This window comes from Cavia porcellus, unplaced genomic scaffold, assembly GCF_034190915.1.
Source record: "Cavia porcellus strain 051 isolate PalLab524CR breed Dunkin Hartley unplaced genomic scaffold, mCavPor4.1 scaffold_38, whole genome shotgun sequence".
Lineage (NCBI taxonomy): Eukaryota > Metazoa > Chordata > Mammalia > Rodentia > Caviidae > Cavia > Cavia porcellus.
Genome location: NW_026947521.1, coordinates 9,588,836 through 9,612,082, shown reverse-complemented (window position 1 = coordinate 9,612,082; position 23,247 = coordinate 9,588,836). Strand labels below are relative to the sequence as shown.

Here is a 23,247-nt window from a genome sequence, read left to right as displayed (position 1 = left end):
ATCTTGCTAAGACACACTTAGTCCATGCAGTTTCCTGTAGGAATCAGTCAACACCCCATCTCACTTAGGGCAGTTAATATTTGGCTCATGTGTAGACAGATTTAAAAGCCTGGAGTAAGCATTTTCCCCCCTCAATTTTTCCTGAAAATCTTGACCAACTGGTTTATATAATTGGTCAGTCATATTACAGTCTAGATTTTTTATCTTGAAAAAATGTCAAGCACATAGAAAAGAGTAGCAAAAATAGTAGAGTGAACACTATGTATTTATTTCTAGCATCATCAATTATTAATATTAACATCTGGCTTACTTTTCTTACATAAATATACACAGACACAGATTCTCTATCCACATTACTTCCAAATTATCAGAGATGGCTGTAGTCATTGTGATATCTCACTCACACATACTTCAGTATGTATCTCCTAAAAACAGTAGGCTCCAGCAAAACTACAATACAATGAATGCCACATTTAAGAAACAGAATCAACAGAAAAGTATTATCTACAGCTAACAATATTTAGTATCGTCTAACAGTACTCATATCTAACATTAAGCAACTGTGCCAACCGTATTTTGTATAGCTACTTTTACTACCAGATCCAAAAATAATGCATGCTTTATTCTGTTTCATGTGTCCTTATTCTTCTTTAGATTCTAGAATAGACTCCCCAGTGGTTTTTTGTTTCTTCTTTCAGAAGACTAATATATTGTAACTGTTTAATAGCTTACTCTGAGTATCACTTGGGTATACATTTGTTTATGTACTGACTATTGAGTGCTGCTCCAGCAGGTGTCATTTCTTTTTTTTTTTTTTTTTTTGTACCTGGGGTCAAACTCTTGACCTCGTGCTTGCCAGGTGAGTGCTTACACTGCTGAGCTAAACCCTTGGCTAGCAGGCATCATTTCAATCAGTAGATTCTTTTTTTTTTTTTTTTTCTGGTACTGGGAATTAAACTCATGATCTCACCCTTGCCAGGCAAGTGCTGTGTCACTGAGCTATATCCCTGGCCTTAACCAGTTGATTCTTATATTGAATACATTTGATAAATTTGTCATTTTTATATTTCTTGTTATATTATCTTATAAAAATTAATGAAAAACATGCAATTTTGGTCATCCCGTATATAAATAATTGGACTAGCAAGTTGGAAAAGAATCTATACCAGCTTGTAAAACTTAAAAAAAGGGTGGTGTTTTTGGGCAAAACCTCCTTTAATTTGGATATGCCTACTCTTTTCATATTCATATTCATATTCTATTCAAGTTAAATGTTTTATGCAGGGACACCACAGATATGAGATTGCATTGTTCTCTGTGCACCTTATCAGTGGCACATGATCTCAATCTACTCTTTTACTGGTGGTATTAATTTCGATCATCTGCTTAAGTGAGTCAAACTACAGTCTCTGAAGCATGAATATTAACACACACACATACACAAATATATTTTTATAGAGATTTTAATAAAGTGCTAGATCTGGATTTAGCTGAGTTTCATGAAACAAGATATTCTTATTAAGTACAATGAACTCTGTTATTTTCTATTTTTTTTTTTTTTTTATCGGTACCCGGGATTGAACTCACGACCGCCTGCTTGCAAGGTAGGTGCTTATGCCGCTGAGCTAAATCCCCAGCTCCCGTTATTTTCCATTTTAAAAATATTTTAACAAACGCTAGTCTTGACTAACAATCTCTTTGGCAGGCTGTCGTTTGAAAAATAACTGTTCTAGGACATGGATATGTATATATAATTTAATTTGAAATGCAGTCACAGATGAGGAATAAATTGTTACAAAATACTGACAAGCTAAAAATATCTATCCAGCAAATAAATATGATTGCTGAGTACAGTTAGCCTTCCTGAGATGGTCTGTACATTGGATAAGCAATTGTATTTACTTACACAGAAGCTTCAGATAAATATGTAAATGCCTGAGAATCAATTCAGTTAAGATGCTCTACATTCTGCACTTCCTGTGTCAATTTTTATAGCAACCCAGTGAAGTTGGAGCTATCTACATTTTACAAGTGAGGAAAAATGCTCAGAAAAGTTAAACCACTTCAAAGTCACACTTTCTATTAAGGGATAGAATTAGGATTTGAGCTGAATCTTCTTGAAATCAAAGCCCATAATCCTCGTACAACACCATTAGGGGCACTGAGTGTTGTATTTTGTTTCAAAGGGAAGAAAGACTCACCATCTGATAATGTACGAACAGCAACATCCTGTGTGGAGACTCCAGGACCATGTTTATTGTAGGCCACCACTCGGAAACTATACTCTGTGTATTTTTTCAAACCATTAATGGTGTAGGAATGACTTGAAACATCAACATCCTTGAATAAAATAAAACATTGTGTGTGTGTATATATATATATATACACAGTTCAAGCCAAAAAAAGTGCTACAAAATGATTAACTATAGGTATTCTACATTCTACATATTTCAGTTTTGTTTCTTTTATAGAATATTGTTTAATGATTAAAAAATTAATAACACTGGAAATTTACTTAGAAATGTTACTGTTTAGTGACTCTTGCTTGTAAAAACTACAGAATAAATACAAATACAAAGAAATAGACCCAACTTTTCATTTCACATATATCTTACACTTAACCCTCAGTCAAGCAACTACTGAGATTTAGAAATATATTTCAACTGTACTATTCTAACCAATGGCTTTGTCATGGCTTTATTTTATACCTGCTCAATGTCAGTTCCTTTCTCCATGTAGTATAATTTGTAATTCTGGATTTCCCCATTGCCAGACACTGGTGTCTCCCATGTGACCGTGACGGAAGTAGGAGAAGTTGGATAAGCTCGGATGTTAGGTGCAGGGCCAGGGAGCTGAACTGGAAAGAATTTCAAGATAGCAAGATACAAATGAGATTCACCACACTTTTCAATGACTGACCTCAGCAATACTGTCATATGAGGCTGTGTTGTAGAACTCAGCAAAGAAAGCAACTGATTTAATTGATGTGGTTTTAGGATAATACATGCACATATTTTCCTTTTTATGACTAAAGTGGAAAGCAAAAATTATCTGTGAGGTATCTCCCATTTATTTAAAATAAGAAAAATGTACCAAAGAACTGTTCTATCATTTATAAAACACTAGTTTTTGGAACCAGCACAAGAAAAGATCCTTTCTCTGCCAGAAGCCATGGCAGGCTCTGGGGATGGTGATGGGCAGGGTCCGTGTTCACAGAGGACTCCAAGTTTGGGAGGGGAGTTGGGTGCAGAAAGAGTTACAAACAACATCATGAGTGTGAACAGATTTCAGTGTGGTTGCAATGAAAACAAAAATAGCATACAATTCTGCTTTGAGAGAAAGGGGAGGGTCGTGACAACTTCATGGAGTCAAAATGAATAACAATTTTTTCAGATGCTAAGCAGAAAAGTACTCTAGTAAACAGGGTCACTCAGGAGGACACATGGACAAGAGAGTGTTACATGGTTTAGTTGACCGCAAGGGACAGATGTGATATGAGACAGAGAATATTGGAAACAAATGATAAGAGCCAAACAGTGAAGAATCTTGAATGTGCTGCTCTGGAGTTTAGGTTTTATCCTAATAGGTATTATTTGATTACTGAAATGAGCAAGACGAGCATGACATAATCACATATGTTTAAGAAGGACACAAAAACACATACAGAAGAACAGTAAAGGTAGAAGACCAGATTAAAAAAATTTTTTTAAAGAGCTAACATTTACTGAATAATTATAATCAGTCAAGCATTCAGTTCTCTATATTTTTTTCTCAATGAATCTCTACCCCAAAAGACAGATACTATGACCCTTATTTACAAATGAGGCTTTGATGTTAAGAATTTTTCTCAATTGATAGGAAAGTTACAGCAATAGAACCAGAAGCTGGGCACTTTCTGATCCGAAAAATGAGCTCAAGAAGACCAGTAGGATTATTGTACTACCTTACAGCAGTCTGTGTAACTGGGTGACTGGATTGGTGGTCAACTCACAGACTGTTCAACAGTCAATTGGAAGAATTTCTATCTGACTCTAACTTGTACAATATCCTACATACTGACCTTTCCTGTGATACACCCTTTTTTCTCTGACAGACGCTAGTCTCAATTTGTGTACAAATTCTGGGTAAGTGCCCATGTTTACACTTTGGCAGACATTCTATATTTGAAAACAATTTCTCTGGCACTGGTATCTTTGCAACAGACAATCATTAGATTTAAGAGCTGGAAAGGGAAAAAACTAGCAAAATTTAAAACAAACTGGCTTTTTTGTAACAGTGCTATGACTTAAGATTTGTTTTGCTAACAAAGCAGAGAAACCTGAAAATAGTTACTCTAATAGTTGTTTGCTTTATTCAGCCATGAACTATGTTATTCATCTAACAGTTAAGAGCATGTTTTATGTTGCACGACAGGTGAGATTTGTCACACTTCTCCCACTTTGGAAAACTTTCCTGTAACTTATTAAAGGGAAAGGAAAACACAGCAGTCCCCAAATTCCCTTGAAATCACTTTCAATATATTCATTGGCTAAGTACAGACAAACATACTAAAAAAAAAGGCACTAATGAATTCTTCCATTTTAGCTGTATGGTAGCATAATAAATGCAAGAAATTTAAAGTTGGTTTGTGAAGCTAAATATGCAAAATATTTTCCAAGGGCTGACTACAACACTTATGCCACCCCCACACAAGCTGCATATCTACAGCTGAAATGCAAATTTCTCTCTACTCCCTTTATCTCTTTTGACAAAATGTTATTGTGGTTTTCCAACCCCACAGCACCCTCAGCAGAACTTATTGCCCCTTCCATCTATATTCTTACTTAATCCTTTTCTTACTCAAACTCCTTGAATGAGTGATTGTGCTGCCCTCTTCCCTTCATATGAAAGCACCTCACACTATTATGTATTGTACTTACCATCTCTACTCACCTTGTGGACAAAAGCTAAGCCTTCTAGAACTTAACCTTAAACTCAGGGATCTTCATTATTATCATGACTCACTTACATGTGGACCCCTTGGTACTATTTTTGGGATTTCCATTATGTAGCATTTTTCCCAAGAATGCTTGGGCTAAGTTAAATGCTTTAAGGTCAACCTCAGACCCTATTTTTTCAGTCGTGCCTTGACTTACCTATTTTTTAAGGGGATTTTTCCTTATTCTGAATCATATCATCTGTCATATATGATGTCTACACATAAAACCTAATGAAGGGTAAATTAACTTGAAATCTAATGGAATATTTCTGTGTTTGTCTAAACATAGACAACTGAAATTCTCAACATCCTTTCTCTGTAATAAAAACACATTCTCCTAGGCCCTCTGATGATCACTGTTCTTACCTGGTGTGATTCCTGATCTTTATGAAATGATCAATAGTCTCCTATCTCTACTCTCATTCTTATAAGAGGACAAATCTTGCCATGTTCATCCCTGTATGTCTAAAACTTTGCACTGTACCCAGCCAGTATAGGAGGTGCTCAAAAGTTTGATGAATGATTTGACAGAGCATTGAAAAGTAAAGTGCACTGCTTCGTGACTTTATCTATTGTTATGGCTTGTATCTAGATGTCCCCCCAAAGCATCATGCAGTCATACGTAGGTTTATTCAGAACTGGCTGGGATTGATTCATAGTGCAAAGCTAAATTCAAAGACACTAGGATTAAGGATGTGAGGGCGACCTACCCTAAGTAGCCTGGATAAGAAACAAGGGGTAGAAACACGCTGTTACAGTCCTTCCCTTGCTTGTTTTTCTGCCTTCTGCCCACCACGAATTGTTTTTCTACTGCAAGGTTAGGGTTTACCACATCCCCCTGCCTTAGAGCCAGCCAATTTTGAACTGAAATTTCTATGAACTGTGAACCAAACAAACCTTTTCCTATTTAACTTTGGGTGATGGGTATTTTATCTCAGCAAAGAGAAAAGTAACTAAGATTTCTGTTTTATCCATCGAGTAAGATCCTTGAATTATTTCCATGGTTTTACTGGTAAATTCACTCACATTGTTTAATCCCTGGTTCAGTATTTTCACAAACATACCTCACATGTGCCCTACTTGATGCAAAATCTTTTTACCTAAGGTCTATGAACATGGAAAAACTATTGCAGTTAGCAGTAAAAGTAGCATAGAGAATGCTCTGAGGAAAAACAATGTTTGATGTCAAAAGGCACAAATACAGAAGAAAACTTCAACTGTTAAAAGCATTGTTCATAACTTGATTGTTCGTATCATTTCAGGCTTGTAGCACACAACTAAAACTTATAGCATTCAGGACATTTACAATATACACTAACCTGCCTCATTCATAGAAAATCTAAATGGGAAAGGGTATTAATGAGGAAATAACACTATTTAGCACAAAAAGGCCACATGTCCAAAGGGAAGGCTCCAAAACCTTCTAACAGGTGAGGAATAAAGGAAGACAGGGCAATCCAGTTGATGAGAATTACAAATATCCACTTCATGTGTAAGGTATTAGAAGACATTATGGCAAATATCCATAAACAAGATATTCATAATCACAACTGGAGAGGGTACAATTGGAGGAGGTAATAATATATCTCAGAATTATACAGATACTAGAGTACAAAGAATCAGATTTATTCAGGAAAGCATCTGAGCCAAGTCTTAAAGAATCAATATAACATGAATATGCAGCAAAGTACCAGGAGGATTACACTATTTGTTACCATGCGATGGAAATTCACTTTGTCTTCCCTATTCATAAAGACCTTGAAGACGTACTCTTATCTCTCCTGTGCTCTGCAAGGCCAAACACAAGGTACACCTTCACACAGGCCTCCTTCTGCAAGGGGCTGGCAGACAAGTGAAGACTTACCCTCAGGTTGTGTTTCAACTCGTAGTACAGCTGAACTCTCTCCGGATCCATGCTTATTCTGAGCCACAACTCTGAAGATGTACACAGTTGCTGGCATTAGGTTTTGAATGGTAACCTGCATCTCTCCCGGGTGACTGGTATTCTCAACACGCTCTCTTTAGACAAAAAAGAGTTTAAAAGGAAAAACTATCATTTAGGAATATTTCCAGAAAGTATAATTTCAGTGTTCACTTCACATCAAAATTTTATAATTTAATGACACTTATTCATTTTGGGGGTGTAACAATGCACAGTAGAACATGGACACTGGCAAAAGATGAAGTCATACATAACAACTTTTTTATGTTGTTGCATAGATGTTACTGATATTACTGATCATAATCACTGTTTCTTTTTAGAGGTGGTACAGGTCTTAAGGCCACTTTAAATCAAGTGGTTGGCTATCAACGCTGTAGGCTTTAGAAATCATTAAGAGCTTTTACTGCGGGGGTAGGGGTGGGGGTGTGGGGTTGGACCCAGGGCCTTCACACTGACCTATACTCCCAGACCTTTCATGTTGTGCGATAAAGTCTCACTAAGTCTGTAAGTTTCCCGAGCTGTGCTGGAACTTTTTATCTTCCTGCTTCAGCCTCCTGGACTACTGGGCTTATAGGCATGCACCACACCTGGTTTGAAACTACTAGTTTCTAAGGAGTAAATCCTGGGAAATGGACAGAAGATAACTGTTGGTAGCACCTGATTTTCACAGAAAATACCAAGGAATACATACTTTAAAAAGCTAGAAGTTACCACTTTTAAATTGGGAATAAGAACAAAAACATTAAAAGAATACATGTAACCCAAACTGTAAAAGGTGATTTTGTGACAGTTTTTTTTAGCACTGATTTTTATAATTTAATATTCTTTCTCAATGATTTTCAAACAGATCTGAAATATTCGACAAATCTCACAAACACCATAAATGAGCTTGGTAGTTGATGTTATGAGATACAAATGTAAAAGCAATTATCTAAGTCAGTGGTGGTGAACATCTGGCATTCAGGTTATTGTGTTTTTCTTTCAAAACAAAAGATGTAAATGTATGAGCTATTTTTTTCAACTAAAACCTCAGTATTCAGGTTTAATTGCAATGCTGGCACTGTGTGGATTTTGTAAGTGGATTTGGGGCTGCAGTTTGGGTGCTTGGTTGCTAAGCAGTTCGTCATCACTGATCAAAGTTCTTCACAGAAAGGTTGCTTCCAGGGTCTGTTTTGGGTTCTACATGTCCAAGTTATGCTCAGAATTATGTATAGGTTACTGTACTTACTAAAATGAAATTCAGATTATGCATTGGTTTTCAACAAATACTGTAAAGAAATTGTTTTAGACAGCTGGCCTTTAAGAACTGTCATTCCTAAAAGAGCTATGTCTATCTTGAAAAAGAAATAAAAGAGCCCAAAACTATTCTGGAAGAAATTATTGTGAATTACCTGATCTGTTAAATTGAAATTCTTGAAATACTGGTAACTTGCCCTAAAGTTGCTGATTAAAATTTGTTTAGATCTATATGAGCAGTTACTAATTTGTATGATTATATGTTAACACTGGCATCTGAGATTTAAGTGTATTAAGTAGTTCTTTAAGCTACCTGATTTTCATTAAATGTATAAAGCTATGGATGTAGCTCAATGGTTTAGTATTTACACAGTAAACATAGTATTTACAGAGGTGGTTTCATTATTTTTGTTTATTTGTTTGCTTTGTCTTTTGCTAGGCAGTTCAGGTGGTCTTGAGCTCACTTTGTAGCCCAGGCTAGTGTTGAACTGACCACGATCCTCCTGCTTCAGACTTCCGAACGCTGTCAATGCAGGTGTGACCTACCACATCCAGCTGGTTTCATTATTAATTAGGCCCACTAAAACACAGTATTGTGGTAAGAAAACTAACTGTTTATAATTTAATATTCCTCCTAAATGATTTTCAAATTGAACTGAAATGTTTAAAAAAATCTCGCAAACACCAAAAATGAGTTTGGTAGTCTTATGTTATGAGGTGTTTATAATTAATATTTTGTGTTTGACCACCAAATCACAGAATTTAGGAGAACAGCAACTGATTTCTTAGACAGTGAGGTTTCTGATATTTGGTATGATTACAAATGAGTCCTCTCCATGAGAGAGCTTAAGTCTCTTTTGCTTACTTTTTTATATAAAATTTTTAAACAGATTTTCTTTTAGAAAGATGACCTGCGTGGCATTTGCTATTTTACTTTTTAAGGGAAAGCCTGGCTCATGCACATTCACCCACTACTAGAGCTGAATGCTCATACAGAGAAGCAGCCTCATCCACAGTTACAGAATGAGTGAATGAAAATGTGCTTTCTGATGGGTAAACCTTAGAGGGATAATACCATGCATATCTTGTTTGTTCCTGTGTAAAAGGTGAAAATGAGAAAAGTAAGTAAAGTTACTAAAACCAGAAAAAAATTTACACAGAAGCATTACTATAAAAAGGAAATTGGTTACAGAGATGATTTGCCAAGATAAAAGACACAGAATCTGAGATGATTTTCCCACTAGATTTGTCTGACATCTCAGAACTAAGTTTTCGCCCAGAAAAAACTCTGCCTCTGGAACAAGATCCAACAAGTGTTAGAAAAGGCAATTATTATAAATGTATGGAGTTACAGTGGCACTTAGGTTAGAATAGGGCAGCTAAAAGAACAAAAGAGGAACAAAGAAAAAGATATACTTTGTACTAAGGCAGTGCTGCGCCATATTAGGAGATCTAATTCTAGTTGTGGCAATGTTACTAGCTTGCCAGTAGACTTGTGGGAGTACTGGCTCTGTCTGGGCCCTACTTTCCATATGTATTGCATGAAATAATGAGATGGTTGGATATTAAAGTGTTGGATGGTGAGTATTTAAAGGGAAGCCATTACATATTTAACCTTTTAAAATGTAACCATTTAAAAGTATAAAAACTAGTCTTCCTTCCTGAGCCATACAAATAGAAGCTCTTATTTGGCCTAGGAGCCATAGTTTACCAGGCCCTGGATTGAATTACAGATCTTCAAGGGTTCACCCATGTCTAAAATGATATCAGGAATGGGTTAGTCTCTATTTTCCATTTAATGTCCAATACCAGAAAAATTAATGCTATTTAAAGGCTAAATAAATAAATAAATAAATAAAGTAAAAATTTCGTAACTGAAAAAGCAGAGGAAGGACTCTTCAATCTCCAGCAACTCAAGTACCCAACAAAAATAGAGCTCATGAACAAGGCACACAGTGCCACCTGGTGGTTCAATTTTCAAATATAGATTTACACATAAAGGTAGTTCTACAACTTTAGCCTGTGAAGTAATTACCATAGGTTTTTAAATGAGAATATTTAAGCTTAGAAAGGTTAAATAAATTTTTCTCACTACTACTCCTTCATTGCTTCTGTTCAGAAAGCATAAACTTAATGAAGTAACAGAAAATAGTAGTCTGATTCTTTTAGATATTCTCCAAATTCATCTATCTGCTCACCTCATTGTTCTCATCTTCACCAAGGCTATTACCCACGTAACATGTTTAGAGTAACGTAACTACTACTGAATTTATTCCCTACCCCATTTCCTCCCCTCTGTCTTGTGTAATGCTATCAAAGTACTGCTAAGACAAACTGCTTAATATAACCACAGTGTATACCTGCTTTGGTGTCTAAAATTACATCTTACCTGACTATGTCAAAATTCTTACTGGTATCCCACCATCTGATCCCAAACTTCCAATCCTATCACTCAATCTCTGGGTCACACAGGTTAGCTTTCAGGTGTCCTTGTCCTTACCAAACACCCAGATGGAACCAGGCTTACCTTGCATTCCTAGCTTACCCTATCTTATCATGCTTGCTTGTTCCCGCCAACTGTGTTTCGCTCAACTCCAAATTCACTTATTAGTCATCTCTGCTTATTACAACCCATGACCCATTATCCAAAATTTAAATATAAAGGGTAAGTTCTCATTAAAAACATACAAATATATAACATACATATAGTTAAAAAATTCTAGTTCTACTTCCTCAAAACCTATCCTAACCTGAGGCCTGACTGTGGCAAGAGGTAACGATGTGTATCTTATCACATCTCTTTACACAAGAGCTTCCCAACCTCCTACTACTGAGATGTGGGAAAACATAAATTTTTGCTGTAGGGGACTCTCCTGTACGTTATAGGATGTTTACCAGCATCTCTGGTCTGTAAGCACTTACTATATGTCAGTGTACACTCCTCTTACTCCAGCTGACAATAAACATGTCACCAGTTGCTGCCAAACAGTCCCTAAGACATGGAGAGCAAATCTGTCCCTGTTGAAAACCACTGTTCTAGAGTGGGACGTGGTGGCACATGCCTGCAATCCCAGAATTTGGGAGACTAAGACAGGAAGATTGTTGTGAGTTTGAGGCCAACCTGGTCTACATAGTGAGTTCAAGGTCAGTCTGAACTACATAGTGAGATCCTGTCTCAAAAATACAAAAACAAAAAAACTCGAGCCCACCCAAACAAAACAAAACAAAACAAAACAAAACAAGCTACTGTTCCAGGCATTATTTACACACATCAAAATGTACATGTAAGTCATTTTAAAAAATTTGCTGTATAATACTTCATATGGATATACATATACTACGTGCCCAGTCCTCTATTTAAACGGATGCTTAGTTTCCTTTCTAAATCTTAAAACAGTGTTTCAATAAAACTTTGTATGATTGTCTCACATACATCTACATCTATGAAGTATAATTACAAAGCAATTATGTTTGAATTATAATTACAAATATGAATGCTTAAATAAAAAATTATTAGAGAAAAAGACACGCTGCCATGAACACATTAGCAATGAAGCCATAATTCACGGGTCTCACTGCTGGGCAGCTCTGATTTAAACTGGCTGCCTACCAGGCAGCATGCACAGCAGTGGTACACGCACTACTGTCCTACTGGGGGGCTTGTACTGACTCTTAGAGGTCTTTGATTACAAGAATGCAAAGAAAGGAGTTGATTTAGCAGACCAGATGTAATCATTACAGCTCCTTAAGGAAAACATTAATATGATGTAAAAAATTGTAATATAGCTAATTTGTGGTATAGCAATTGTAAATACATATTACATACACTGGCAATGGGATACTTGCAAGACTTTCATGTTAGAATTTAGAGAATTATCAATAAACTATTAAAGAAATTCCCAAATATAAATTTAATGAAATAAATTTGTTACTGTAGTAATTGTTTAATTGGTACAAATAGTATTAATATTTATATTTGGGCAGTAATTATTCAGATTTGAGTAACTATATTGGTTCACTATAGACTTTTTATCAGTGAAAAAATGACAAAGACAAAGGTGATTGGATTCATTGTTACCACTACTGGTATAAACCATCCCACAGGACAATCGTGTATGGACCACCAGCAGTTCAAACTGCTGTGAACATGTTAATTCTCCTCAAAATATTACTCCCTTCACACCATCCTATTTTTCTTGTCACATTCTAAGGCAGGTCTAGCAGTCCTCTTTTGTAAGTGTCTTTAACTGTGTTGCAGTTGCTGCCTCAATGTCCTGAATTGATCAATTCAAAATGTTTATTTTCTGTGGCCATTTGACTATGGAGAAGACCTGAAGTTGCATGGTGCCAGAGTTCATGGATGAGGACACATTATGTTTTTAAGAAACTGCTTTTATTTGGATGACACCTGGCAGCAGCATTTCATCCTTTTTATCACAACTCATAAAAGCACTTAGCAATATGTTCAAAACCAGGAGGAAGCCAGGCATGGTGGTGCACGTCTGAAATCCCAGCATTTAGGAGGCTGAGGCAGGAGGATCACTGCAAGTTCAAGGCCAGCCTGAACTGCATAGTGAAACTCTATCTCAAAAAGACAAAAACAAAAAGAAAAAAGAAAAAGAAAGAAAAAAAAATTCCAGTAATTTCTTTATTACTGGAATTAAAATAAAAATAAAATAAGGTGGGCAAATTGTTTGGGGGAGATTAATGGAAATGTGTTTTTTATAGGAATATGTTCTAAAAATTTGAACACATTCCATATTTTCTGTTCAGCCGTTGTATTTGACAGATGCCTATTAGTGTATATGTTAGAGTAAAGGTCAAGCACATTAAAGACTTTAAAACTTGCCTATTCCCAGCACTCTGGGAGGATGAAGCAGGAAGACTGGAAATTCAAGCCTCGCCTAGGTAACTTAGCAAGGCTGTTGCTTTCAAACAAATATAAAAAGGGCTGAGGACATAGCAGCTCAGTATGAAGTCCCTGAGCTCAATCCCTAGTACCATCCCTGACACAGACACAAGTACGTAGATTTAAGTCAACCAAATCACCTTCCCTAAAGACTTAATGCTGCCACCAATAGCCTAACATTTCTTTTCAGCTTTCAATTTATTTAGTCCTGGACACAGGATTTTGTTTGCCATACAGATTAAAAACCAAAGATAATTCTGGCATTTCCAAGATCACTAGTGATACAGAAATAAATTTTAAAGTTTCATGGGCTATCCACTGACTTCTCTGAATTGCCTGCTTATATCATTTGCCTTTTGGTAGATGTTTAACAACCTTTTGGCAAATGGTATCTTTAACTTATGATTTATAGTTCTTAATTTAGGTCAGGTGTCAATATAATCCTTTATAAATACTACACTGTTTTTCTAACTTGTCACTTGATATGTTGATCTTGTTTACGTTTTAGCACGTGAGAATTTGACAATGCTATATAATACACATTATCAAAAAATAGTAATAATAATGCATGTTATCTATCTAGTCATGGTGTCTGGGTTTTCTATATCTTAAAAGGCCTTTCTTACTTCCCAAATAATAAAAAGTTTCTATATTTTTTCTAATATAAATTTTTAAAATATTTATTTAGTACATTTACCTATATGTATCTCTTTATCTACATTGCACACAATATAAAATGAGAACAATTTATTTTCCCCAGTCAATGAGAACCATCTCAACATGATTTCATCAAAATCTATTTTTCCAAAGACTAAAAATTGATTTATAATTTAATAAATTATACTACATGCCATGCTCTATTCCAAGTACAGATATTCTATTGGACAAAATAAACACAATAAATATATTAACAAAACAAAATTTTCAAGAATATTAAGTGCTCAGAAAAAAATCCAAGACAAAAGCAAAATAACCCAAACCAACAAGATAGGCAATGCAACAGCAGCACTGTTTTGGTAGACGTTTAACCACCTAAGCCATAAGACATTGGCTTATTATGTGTTTGGTCTCTGTAACTCTAACCACACCAAACACCATTTCCAATTGCCAATTAATGTCATCAGGCTTGCAAAATTTTTAGAAACTTTAATAACTGGCACAGAAATGAGGTGACTGCAATACACCACAGTGTGAAGGTGACTGAGGGTGCAGTACGGGTGAGTATGCCTGAGGGAATACCTGAGGAGGTGTCATCTGTGGGTGACAGGAAAGAAGCTACATAGAGTTCTTTGTGAGGAAATATATTTCTGATAGACTGAACAACAGTGGCAAGGGCCCTATTGTGAAAACAGAGCTTATTATGCAGAATTATGAAATGCTTTCTTCATTCTATGAACTCCTGTGAGATTTGCAATGGGACTTCAAGGTCTACTGGAGATAACACTGAGGCTGAAACTTCTGGGCTGGAAATCATGTTTTATCTTTTTATATAAAGAACTTATTTACTTATCCAAAATATCCAGTATAGTTATGCCCCCTGAAAGTCTCATGTTCAGAGAACAGGCTTCTGCAAGATGACTGGGAATACCCTTCAGTGGATTTAGTCTCTTGATGAGTTCATAGCTGACAGTGCTGTTAGGAAGGGGAGTCTGGTGAGAAGGGGCAGGTAGGTCACTGGGTATGTGACCTGGAAGGACATATTCTTTGTCCTGACTCCTCCCCTGGCTCTTTGCTTCCTGGCTTCCAGGAGATGAACATGCTGTTTCTACCTTGGAGCCAGCTGACTCTAGATGGCACACTGGAAAATACAAACCAAATAAACCTATCCTCCTTCAATTTGTGAGTGCTGAGTATTTTGATCTAGCAATGGAAATGTAACCAATGCAATAGTATTCAGGTAAACATTACTCGGTATGTAACTCCATATATCAGACTCAAATTATGTCATTCACATCTCAATGTCATTCAAACTTGTTGAACATTAAAGTTCTACTTTTGCTGAGCTTGCTAGTCTGGCATCAAACACAATGTGTGCATATTAAATATAAGTACCTTAGAAGAAACACAAGCTTCTTTTGGTGTTAGGAGGCTAATGAAAACTATTTTATTTTTCTTACTTTGGTGTGAAGTAAGGGAGAGGAAAGCAGCTGAGAGGACTGGGGAAAATGCTGTGCTGATAAGAATTAGATAGGTGTTATTAGAAAGTGAGTTTAACTGGAGGAATGGGATAAGGATGGACAGATTAAACCCAGGCTGTGTATAAACAATGGAAAAGTCATTTGAGCTCTGATGAGGAGTGGAGATAGAGAAAAATTTAAAAGAAAATACTGTAAAATCAGTCACTGTAACTACTCTTATATCATCAAAAAGCACCTGGAGCTCAGCAGCTCACATCATATATGAATGCAGGCCCACATTCACTTAATATTACTTTAGTAAATTAAGTCTCCCTTAATTTCTAGGATCTGTGCTGACTGAATTTTACTAAAAAAGAAGGGTAATTGGTTATATTTGAATATTTATAGCATAAGTAGCTCTATTTACCCTCTCTCCAAGTTATCACAGAAACACAAGAAAGAATACCAGAATTTTGATCTGTGTCAAAATTTATTTCATCAGCTAAAATTGGAAAAAATGTAGGACAGTGACCTTACTTTCTGGACTGAGAATTGATAGAGATCCTGTGCAACAAAAAGTTGGACAGAGCATGGCTGGGTGGAGTACACCTAATCACAGGCTACCAGCACTTACCTGGCAATGCCCTCCTTGGTGTAGAACACAGAGTAGGTGAGGTTGTCCCCGTGAGGATCAGATGCAGGTGTCCGCCATGTCAGTTTGATGAAGCGGGTAGAGACGAGGGAGGCCACAACATCTCGAGGGGCTGAAGGCAGAGGTCCCGCTGTGGCTGGTGCTAGATGGTCAGTAGTGGCACTGGTCAGTGAAGTGGGAGGTAATGTTGGGATGGCAACATCTTGTCATGTGCAAACATTGGGGAATATGAAGGGCAAACCACGACGGTTTTTAAAAAGAGAACAGAAAAAACAAAAAACAAAAAAGAAATAAACAAAACCACGATGGGAAATAAAATAAAATGAATGAACATAAAAAAGGCCATTAAACTGAAGGCTAACATGCAGGCCGGGGTAACTACTGAAAACTAACGGGCAGTACTCAAGACATATCACAACACAGCAAGTAGTCTTTCTGGCCACTGTAATGGTTGTGGGTAAGGGACACAGGAGGGTGAGAGCTGAGAATAATATATATCAAACGACACAACAGTGCCCAAGTAATCTTAATCCTAAAGCAGCATGCAACACCTATCAAACTTTGCATGTAAAACCTTATGATATGACTGACAGCATTATCTTTTACTTTATCAAAATACAGAATGTATGTATTTTGGACGAGCCTAGTTACCCTCAACAGAGATCGTGGACTTTCGTGACCTCACTGCAGAGCTGTGGGTGTCTTCAGCCCCACAACAGGACTGAAAGCTATACCTGCAGCGTTAGCCTGAAGTTAGTATTAAACTCAGCTCTCTGCATAGACCTAGGAAGTGACAACCTTTCACGCTGTGCTAAATTATACTTCATTTTTCATCCTGTCAATTTAATTATGACAGCACAGAATTATGAATCAAAAATTCCAGACATAAAAATGTAATAGGCAGCTTAAATATTTGTGACAGTCCTCATTACAATGTACTTTACAATGGTTTCTGGTGCTCAAGGACTGTATGCAGAGATGAAGCAGTGGCAGACTATCTGTATACCAGTAGCCAAGAGTGACTCAGATTCCTCGGAATGTTACCTGTTCTACTGTAGGACAGTTCTGCTTTTTGAAGTTTACTCCTAATATTGAACCTAAAGCCAACTTCAGAAATTCCAAGTTTAATCTCACAATTTTTAATTAAAAGAATTGTGTCAAAGGGCCAAGGGTGAAGCTCAGTGGTACAGGGACTACCTAGTATGAGTGAGGCTCTGGGTTTGATCCCCAACTCTCCTCCCAAGAAAAGGAATTATGCTATGGAATTGTGTTATTGTACCATAAACTTAATGGAAAGTCAGGAGAGAGGCAGAAGAGAAAACACAAAAATTGTGGCCCTGGTTTTAAATGATGTGGCAGGATAATAACGTGGAAATTTGTGGACTCTAAAAAAGTCTAAACAAAGCATTATAAAAAAAATGTGCCAAATGAAGTTCATTCTGTAAGGGAAATGGCAGAGAAGAGTCCACCTGAGGTTTCCAGATAGTGGAACTGGAGAAAGGGTAATCTAATACCACGCTACCCCGTACTCTCATCCTTCTGTGGGTCACTGCAGCCTCACAACAACTCTAAGAGATCAGCACTCTATCACTTAATCTTTATCTTAAATGAAGAGATCAGCATTTAAAAGGGCTAGTCAGCTGCCCTAAATGATATTAAGAGGTACAGCAATAAAACCAGTTGTAGTTTTTGGTCTAAGAGGCCTCTGGATTTAACCAGGAGGAGGCTGGGAATTTGACTTCAGCTTGGATGTATCACCAGTTACTGTGCAACCATGGGCAAATCGCTTATCTGCTCTTTTTCCATTCTTTTTCACTGCCTCAATGGAAACGTTTTTAAGGGTGCAGACTGCTATAAAACGTAATGAAGTTTTTCTCTAGATGTGAGCATATATTCACTGAACCAAGTGTCAATGTAAGGAAGTATGAATGACCTTTGAGAACTTATTTTTGTCCCATATGCTTCAACAAATGGTGCTGCCTCAGAAGAAATAAATGTCTCTTATTCAGAGCTTTCAGTTTTTTCTCATATATTACGTCAGTTTATTCACACAAAAGCTCTGTGAGGGTGGATACAAATGACAGGATTAGATGCTGGGATCAAGGTTAGGAAGGAGTCAAAGACTTCTACGGTTGTGGTTTGACTGTTCAGGTAGGGAGAGATGTCACCAATGAACAAAGGGAACATTAAGACAACAGACTGAAGGAAAGAGGGTGAACTTGGTTTTGAACATGGTTTGCTGAAAGTCATAATCCAACACAAGAAAAGTATAAAAGCAACTGAAGATATGGATCTAATTACTCTAAAATTATATCATTAAAAACCGTTATTGGGTAATGGTTCCAAGAAAAGCCTGAACACAGTTTGCTCTGCTGCCTCCGTACTCTGACCTGACTTACCAAGCCTCATTTCCCCAGCTAGCTACTCTTGGAGAGGAGGGAAGTTTATTAGCTGAGAGAACACAGAGTATGTTGAATAGAGACCAAAATCCTACACTCAAAACTTGACCTTGTCACTGCCTAATAGTGTAAGAGCAGGCAAGTTAGTCTGTCTGATTAACAGTCTCCATATTTATAAACTGGGAACGGTAATGTTCTCTCTATGTTTTAGTTTGATATAAACCTGAAAAAGAGCAAGTAAGGAAGTACACATGGAAGCCCTGTGTACATATTGCTTACTATCATAATCAGCTTTAAAGGGGTAACAGGTAAAGGATGTTACCCTTTTAATGTCACCTTCTGTCCCTCTTAAACAGAAGGTTTTTTCCTCTCAATAAATACTTTCCAGGAAAGAAAGAAAAAAAGAGAGAAGGAAGAGAGAGAGAGAAAGCTAAGCAGGGAGGGGATGTAAGCAGAGAGGACTAGGTGAAGGGAGTAAGGGATGGCAACAGAATCACTCAGGAAAATTGCATTGCCCTACTGAACTTCTACAGCACAAATCATGGCAACAGCACTTCCCGTTTACACTGTTCATGTTTACACTGAACACAGTAACCTATATGCTCCTGAAGGTCAAGATCTATGCCTTCTTCATCACGCACTGTACCAGTCTACTTTAGATGATCAATGAATATTTATCACATTAATAAATGGAAGAAAATTCAGGGACTGTTTCTAGAATCTTGTTAAACAGGGCAATTAATCATTTTAGTTGTTAAATCATACACAATATAAATGTTTATATAATAATATACTATTTATGAAGCAAGTGTACTTCATCTGTTAAACAAGAAGTGCAAAAATGCCAAGTTACTGTAAATGGCCTAATGAGCTTAACTTTGGAAATAATCCATGTTTATTATAGTTTCAGTGTTCTTTCCCCACAGGGTTCTACTGCTGCTGTTTCATGTCCTTGCTAAGCAAGTAAGAGACACAAACAGAGAATCAAACAGGCACTGGAATCCAAGGCCAGACGCTGCATATTGGGGCTCGGGACTTCTGGTATGATGGTTTGAGGAACTTAGCAGATTCTCATTCCCAAAAGAACTGCAAAGATGAATAAACTGTTACAAGACTGGAAACTCATCAAAAGCATGTATCAAGTAGAGATGCATTAATTCATGAAACTAACATACTTCAGGTAAAAACAGTGCCTATGCTCACCCAGCTTGAGGATGTGACTTTTTTAAAAGCAAATAATGGATGACAGACTAACTCTGGAGCAACCTGTGCCACAAGATGAGAAAGTGACAGAAGGCTCGAATAGCTCTCCATATATCCAGGTTAACCGGAAGCCATGTTATGCACTCCAGAAACTGGAGCAGGCCTAAGCCTCCCACACATTCCTGGCACATGGAACCCAGGCATGCGTTTAGAAGACATGAGAGCACCTGGTAGAGAGCAGAAGCTGGGGCAGACTAAAAAGTAACTCAAAGTTTGAAAAATATTCCCCAAACCGCACAATCATCCACCAATTCAGAATCTAGGCTTATTGAGTTATCTGAGCACAACTTGTGACCATTGGCTAAATGTTAATCTAGACACTAGTCAGTCCCATAAAACCAAATCTACAGATACAGACTTTTAGAAAACAAAAATCAGATTAATAAAACCCCAAACATCACTGGTTGCATACTCTGGGACAGGGAGATTTAGTCCAGGTAAGTGACCTAACAACCATACAGAAGCTGCTAGGGGAGTGAAGAGAAGAGTCAGAATCCACAGTTGCTTCAAAATGTTATTCAAAATATCTGATACTCAACAGAGGATGAAAGATGCAATGGAACAAAGTGTGACTCAAACTGGGGAAAAACACCAGTCAATACAAAATGTCCCAGAAGGGCCTCAGACATATTTAAAGAATATTTTGAAGCAACAATTAATATATTCTATGATTAAGAGTTCTATTAGAAATTTAACCAAGAGAAATAAAAACAACTCTCTACCCAAAGATGGACATTTGTTGTAACAACATTTATTATAATATTAGTTTATACTGATAACAACCTAAATGATCATCGATTCATTTTTATTTTATTTATTGGGGGGGGGGTACCAGGAATTGAACTCATGATCTTGTGCTTGCCAGGCAGGCCCTCCACTGAGCTAAATCCCCGGCCATCAATTCATTAACAGAAAAACAAAATGAAGGATATCTATATAATGGAATACTATTTGGCAATAAAAAGGAACAGGGTGCTGATATATGCTACTATTAAACAATCTCAAAAGTATTATGCTAAATGAAATAAGACATTAGAAAAGAATACGTATTTTGTGATTCCATTTATACAAAGTGACTAGAAAGGACAATTTAATCATCTTAGAGACAGAAAGCAAATCACTGATTACCTATGACCATAGTCATAATAAGTACTTACAGACACTGGGGTCACCCCATAAAGCCAAATCTATAGATACAGACCCTTAGAAAACAAAAACAAGGTAAGAAACCCCCAAAACTCAGTAGAAACATCAGTGGTTGCACCCTAGGGAAGGGAAATTTAGTTCAGAGATAAACACTTTCTACAAATGGGCAAGACAACTTCTGCAGGGTATGGCATACATTTTAGGTGAATTTTACCCCATGTAAGTTATTGTCAATAAAGTTGTTAAAAATCAAGAAATGAAAGACTGTTAGTTGAAACTATTAAAAATACTTTCCCTCTAATACAAAATAGCAGGACTCATATGGCATTCCAGGACCTAGGCTTAAAAATAACCTAGCAAAAGTCTTCACAAAATTATAATGACCAAAAACTACTCAAAAAATATTTACCAGCTTTATTTAGTTATCTGTGTGCCCAAAGTATAGAAGAAACACAGATCTTTAGGCAAAATGCAACTAAAAATCTTTGAAAAAAAGACTAGTTTCTTTCCCTTCTGCTTCTGAGTTCACTGCTACCAGTAAAAGTTCTGATAACATCATGCCCCTGCTCCAAAACAACCCAAAGCATAAGTCTCAACACTTCAGCCCAGAGTTTAGAGTCCTTCACAGACTGGTAACAATTTTGCTTCCTACATTCACTTCCTAGACATACTGTGCTCTTGATCTGCCCAGCTACTGAACAATAGACTTTCATTATTTACCCTGCTCCTGTTTGTACAGTAATAAACACCATGTAAGTCTGGCTCAAGTCAAAGGCAACTGAGACATGCTAAGAAAATGTATCAGATTTCCAAAACATGAACATCAAAAACACTGTTAAGCTGGGACCTGCTGCTCAAATGCTTGGCAGTAGCCATACACAGAGCCTCTGAAACCTAATACCCTCAGGAGGCTCCTAGGTAGCCTAAGCTGTGTGAGGTCCTTAAGAAACATCAGGCATATCTCTCGCTCTGTCTCTCTCTCTCTGTCTCTCTCTCTCTCTCTCTCTCTTGCTTATGTTACTTGAAAAAGTTGTCACAGCTACTCGTAGTTTTTCTGAGAATTCACTTTCAACTGTATCTAGTTTCCCTGTAGTTGGTGGCTCCATTTTTAGTAGTCTGGATCCGTGACTAATAAAAATTTACTTGTAGTTTATGAATTTAACCAATATACATATACCTGTAAGTTTCTGAAGATGGGAATCCTTAAATTCTTGGGTGGGCCTGTTGAACCAGATTAAGTAGATCCTTAATCTGACACTCTATAAGTGAACTCTGATTTGGCACATTTAAGTTTTATTTTTGTCATTTATTTATTTATTTAGGTACTGGGGACTGAACTCATGACCTTGTGCTTGCTAGGCAGGCCCTTATGCCTTTGAGCTAAACCTCTGGCCCCTTAAGTTTCATTTTTGAACCCAAATGTCTTTTAAAATTTCTGAACTTCCACAGTCAAGTTTCTTGGAAAGAGTTCTTTCTCCCTAGCCTTTCATTTTCTTATGTAAAGGAATCAATTAAATTAATATTTCTCAGCATGTTCATGGTGGCACTAGTCTGCACAGAATTAGATTCAGATGGACATTACTCTAAACACAACTGCGTTGTCAACAGGTGTTGAGTTCCACAAAGCATTACTTTTGGAAAATGTTAACAGGTATAGCATCACAAAGACAACAACAATCAAATTGAGGCTGGAGATTTGCCATGCAAATCATCACTAGCAACAGAAGAAGAGAAAACCATTTTTTGTTTGTTAACCTTGCACTTCTTATTCTTGTTTGATCATGATACCCTATTCTTCAAACAGTAATCCAGTCTGGGGAGTCTTTACTACATACTATATACTATATACTAGATACTATATACCATACAGTACTATACTAGATACTACAGTACTATACTATATACTAGATACTATATACCTTACAGTAAAATCTACTGGAGAGAGCAACTGCATGAAAACCTCCAGCAGCTGCTAAACTATTTCGCATTATTTAAAAATAAAAATGTAGTTCACTACTGCATGCAATACAGAAGTACACAGAGTAAAGATAATTAGGCTCCCCTTTTCATCACCCCGCAAATACTATTGCTGGTTATTTTAGACTGATAAAACAGCACTGTATTGCTGGTACTGTATTTTGGTACAGCAATAGAAAGATGACCAACACAAATATACTTCAATAAGCTCATAAACAGGATACAAGATAACAAGCATGTTGCTTTGCAAACAGTTACAACCTCTCATATCAGAACATAAAAACTTCACTGTTCCTAATTACTGTAAGATGTCCCACAGTATCGCTATAGCGTAAGTTAATCATTCCCTTACTGTTCCTCACATGTGGGCTGTTGCCATTAATTACTTTTTGAGGGGCTACTACTCTGCAATGTTTCTGCAAACTTTCCTATATATGTATCTCTGTGTACATGCATACATATTTCCATGGGCTGAATTCTTGGTAGTAAAAATGCTAAGCCAAAGGTTTGTGTATTTGAAAGCTTGAAACATGATACCAGCTAGTTTCTGAAAAGCTATTTTGGTTTCAGTTTTAGGATGAAAGGCCAAGCACATTTCTGGGTCTACCACTTTATAAATACTATCAAC

The 23,247-nt window shown here is 36.8% G+C and overlaps 1 protein-coding gene across 12 annotated transcripts in view; it reads right to left on the bottom strand.

Annotated features, from left to right (window-relative positions):
* The window catches only part of Neo1 (neogenin 1), a 198,757-nt gene that overhangs the window by 63,949 nt on the left and 111,561 nt on the right, over nt 1-23,247 (bottom strand). For 8 of the 12 annotated variants that reach the window (XM_003462198.5, XM_005000074.4, XM_005000069.4 and 5 more), the window contains exons 8-11: nt 15,817-16,036; nt 6,843-6,997; nt 2,709-2,857; nt 2,202-2,340 (exon numbers count right to left, since the gene is read on the bottom strand). In XM_003462198.5, coding sequence (XP_003462246.2) covers nt 2,202-2,340; nt 2,709-2,857; nt 6,843-6,997; nt 15,817-16,036 — 663 coding nt within the window. The remainder of the gene's footprint in view (nt 1-2,201; nt 2,341-2,708; nt 2,858-6,842; nt 6,998-15,816; nt 16,037-23,247) is intronic. The other 4 variants (XM_005000075.4, XM_005000071.4, XM_005000073.4 and 1 more) reach the window with 1 other exon arrangement.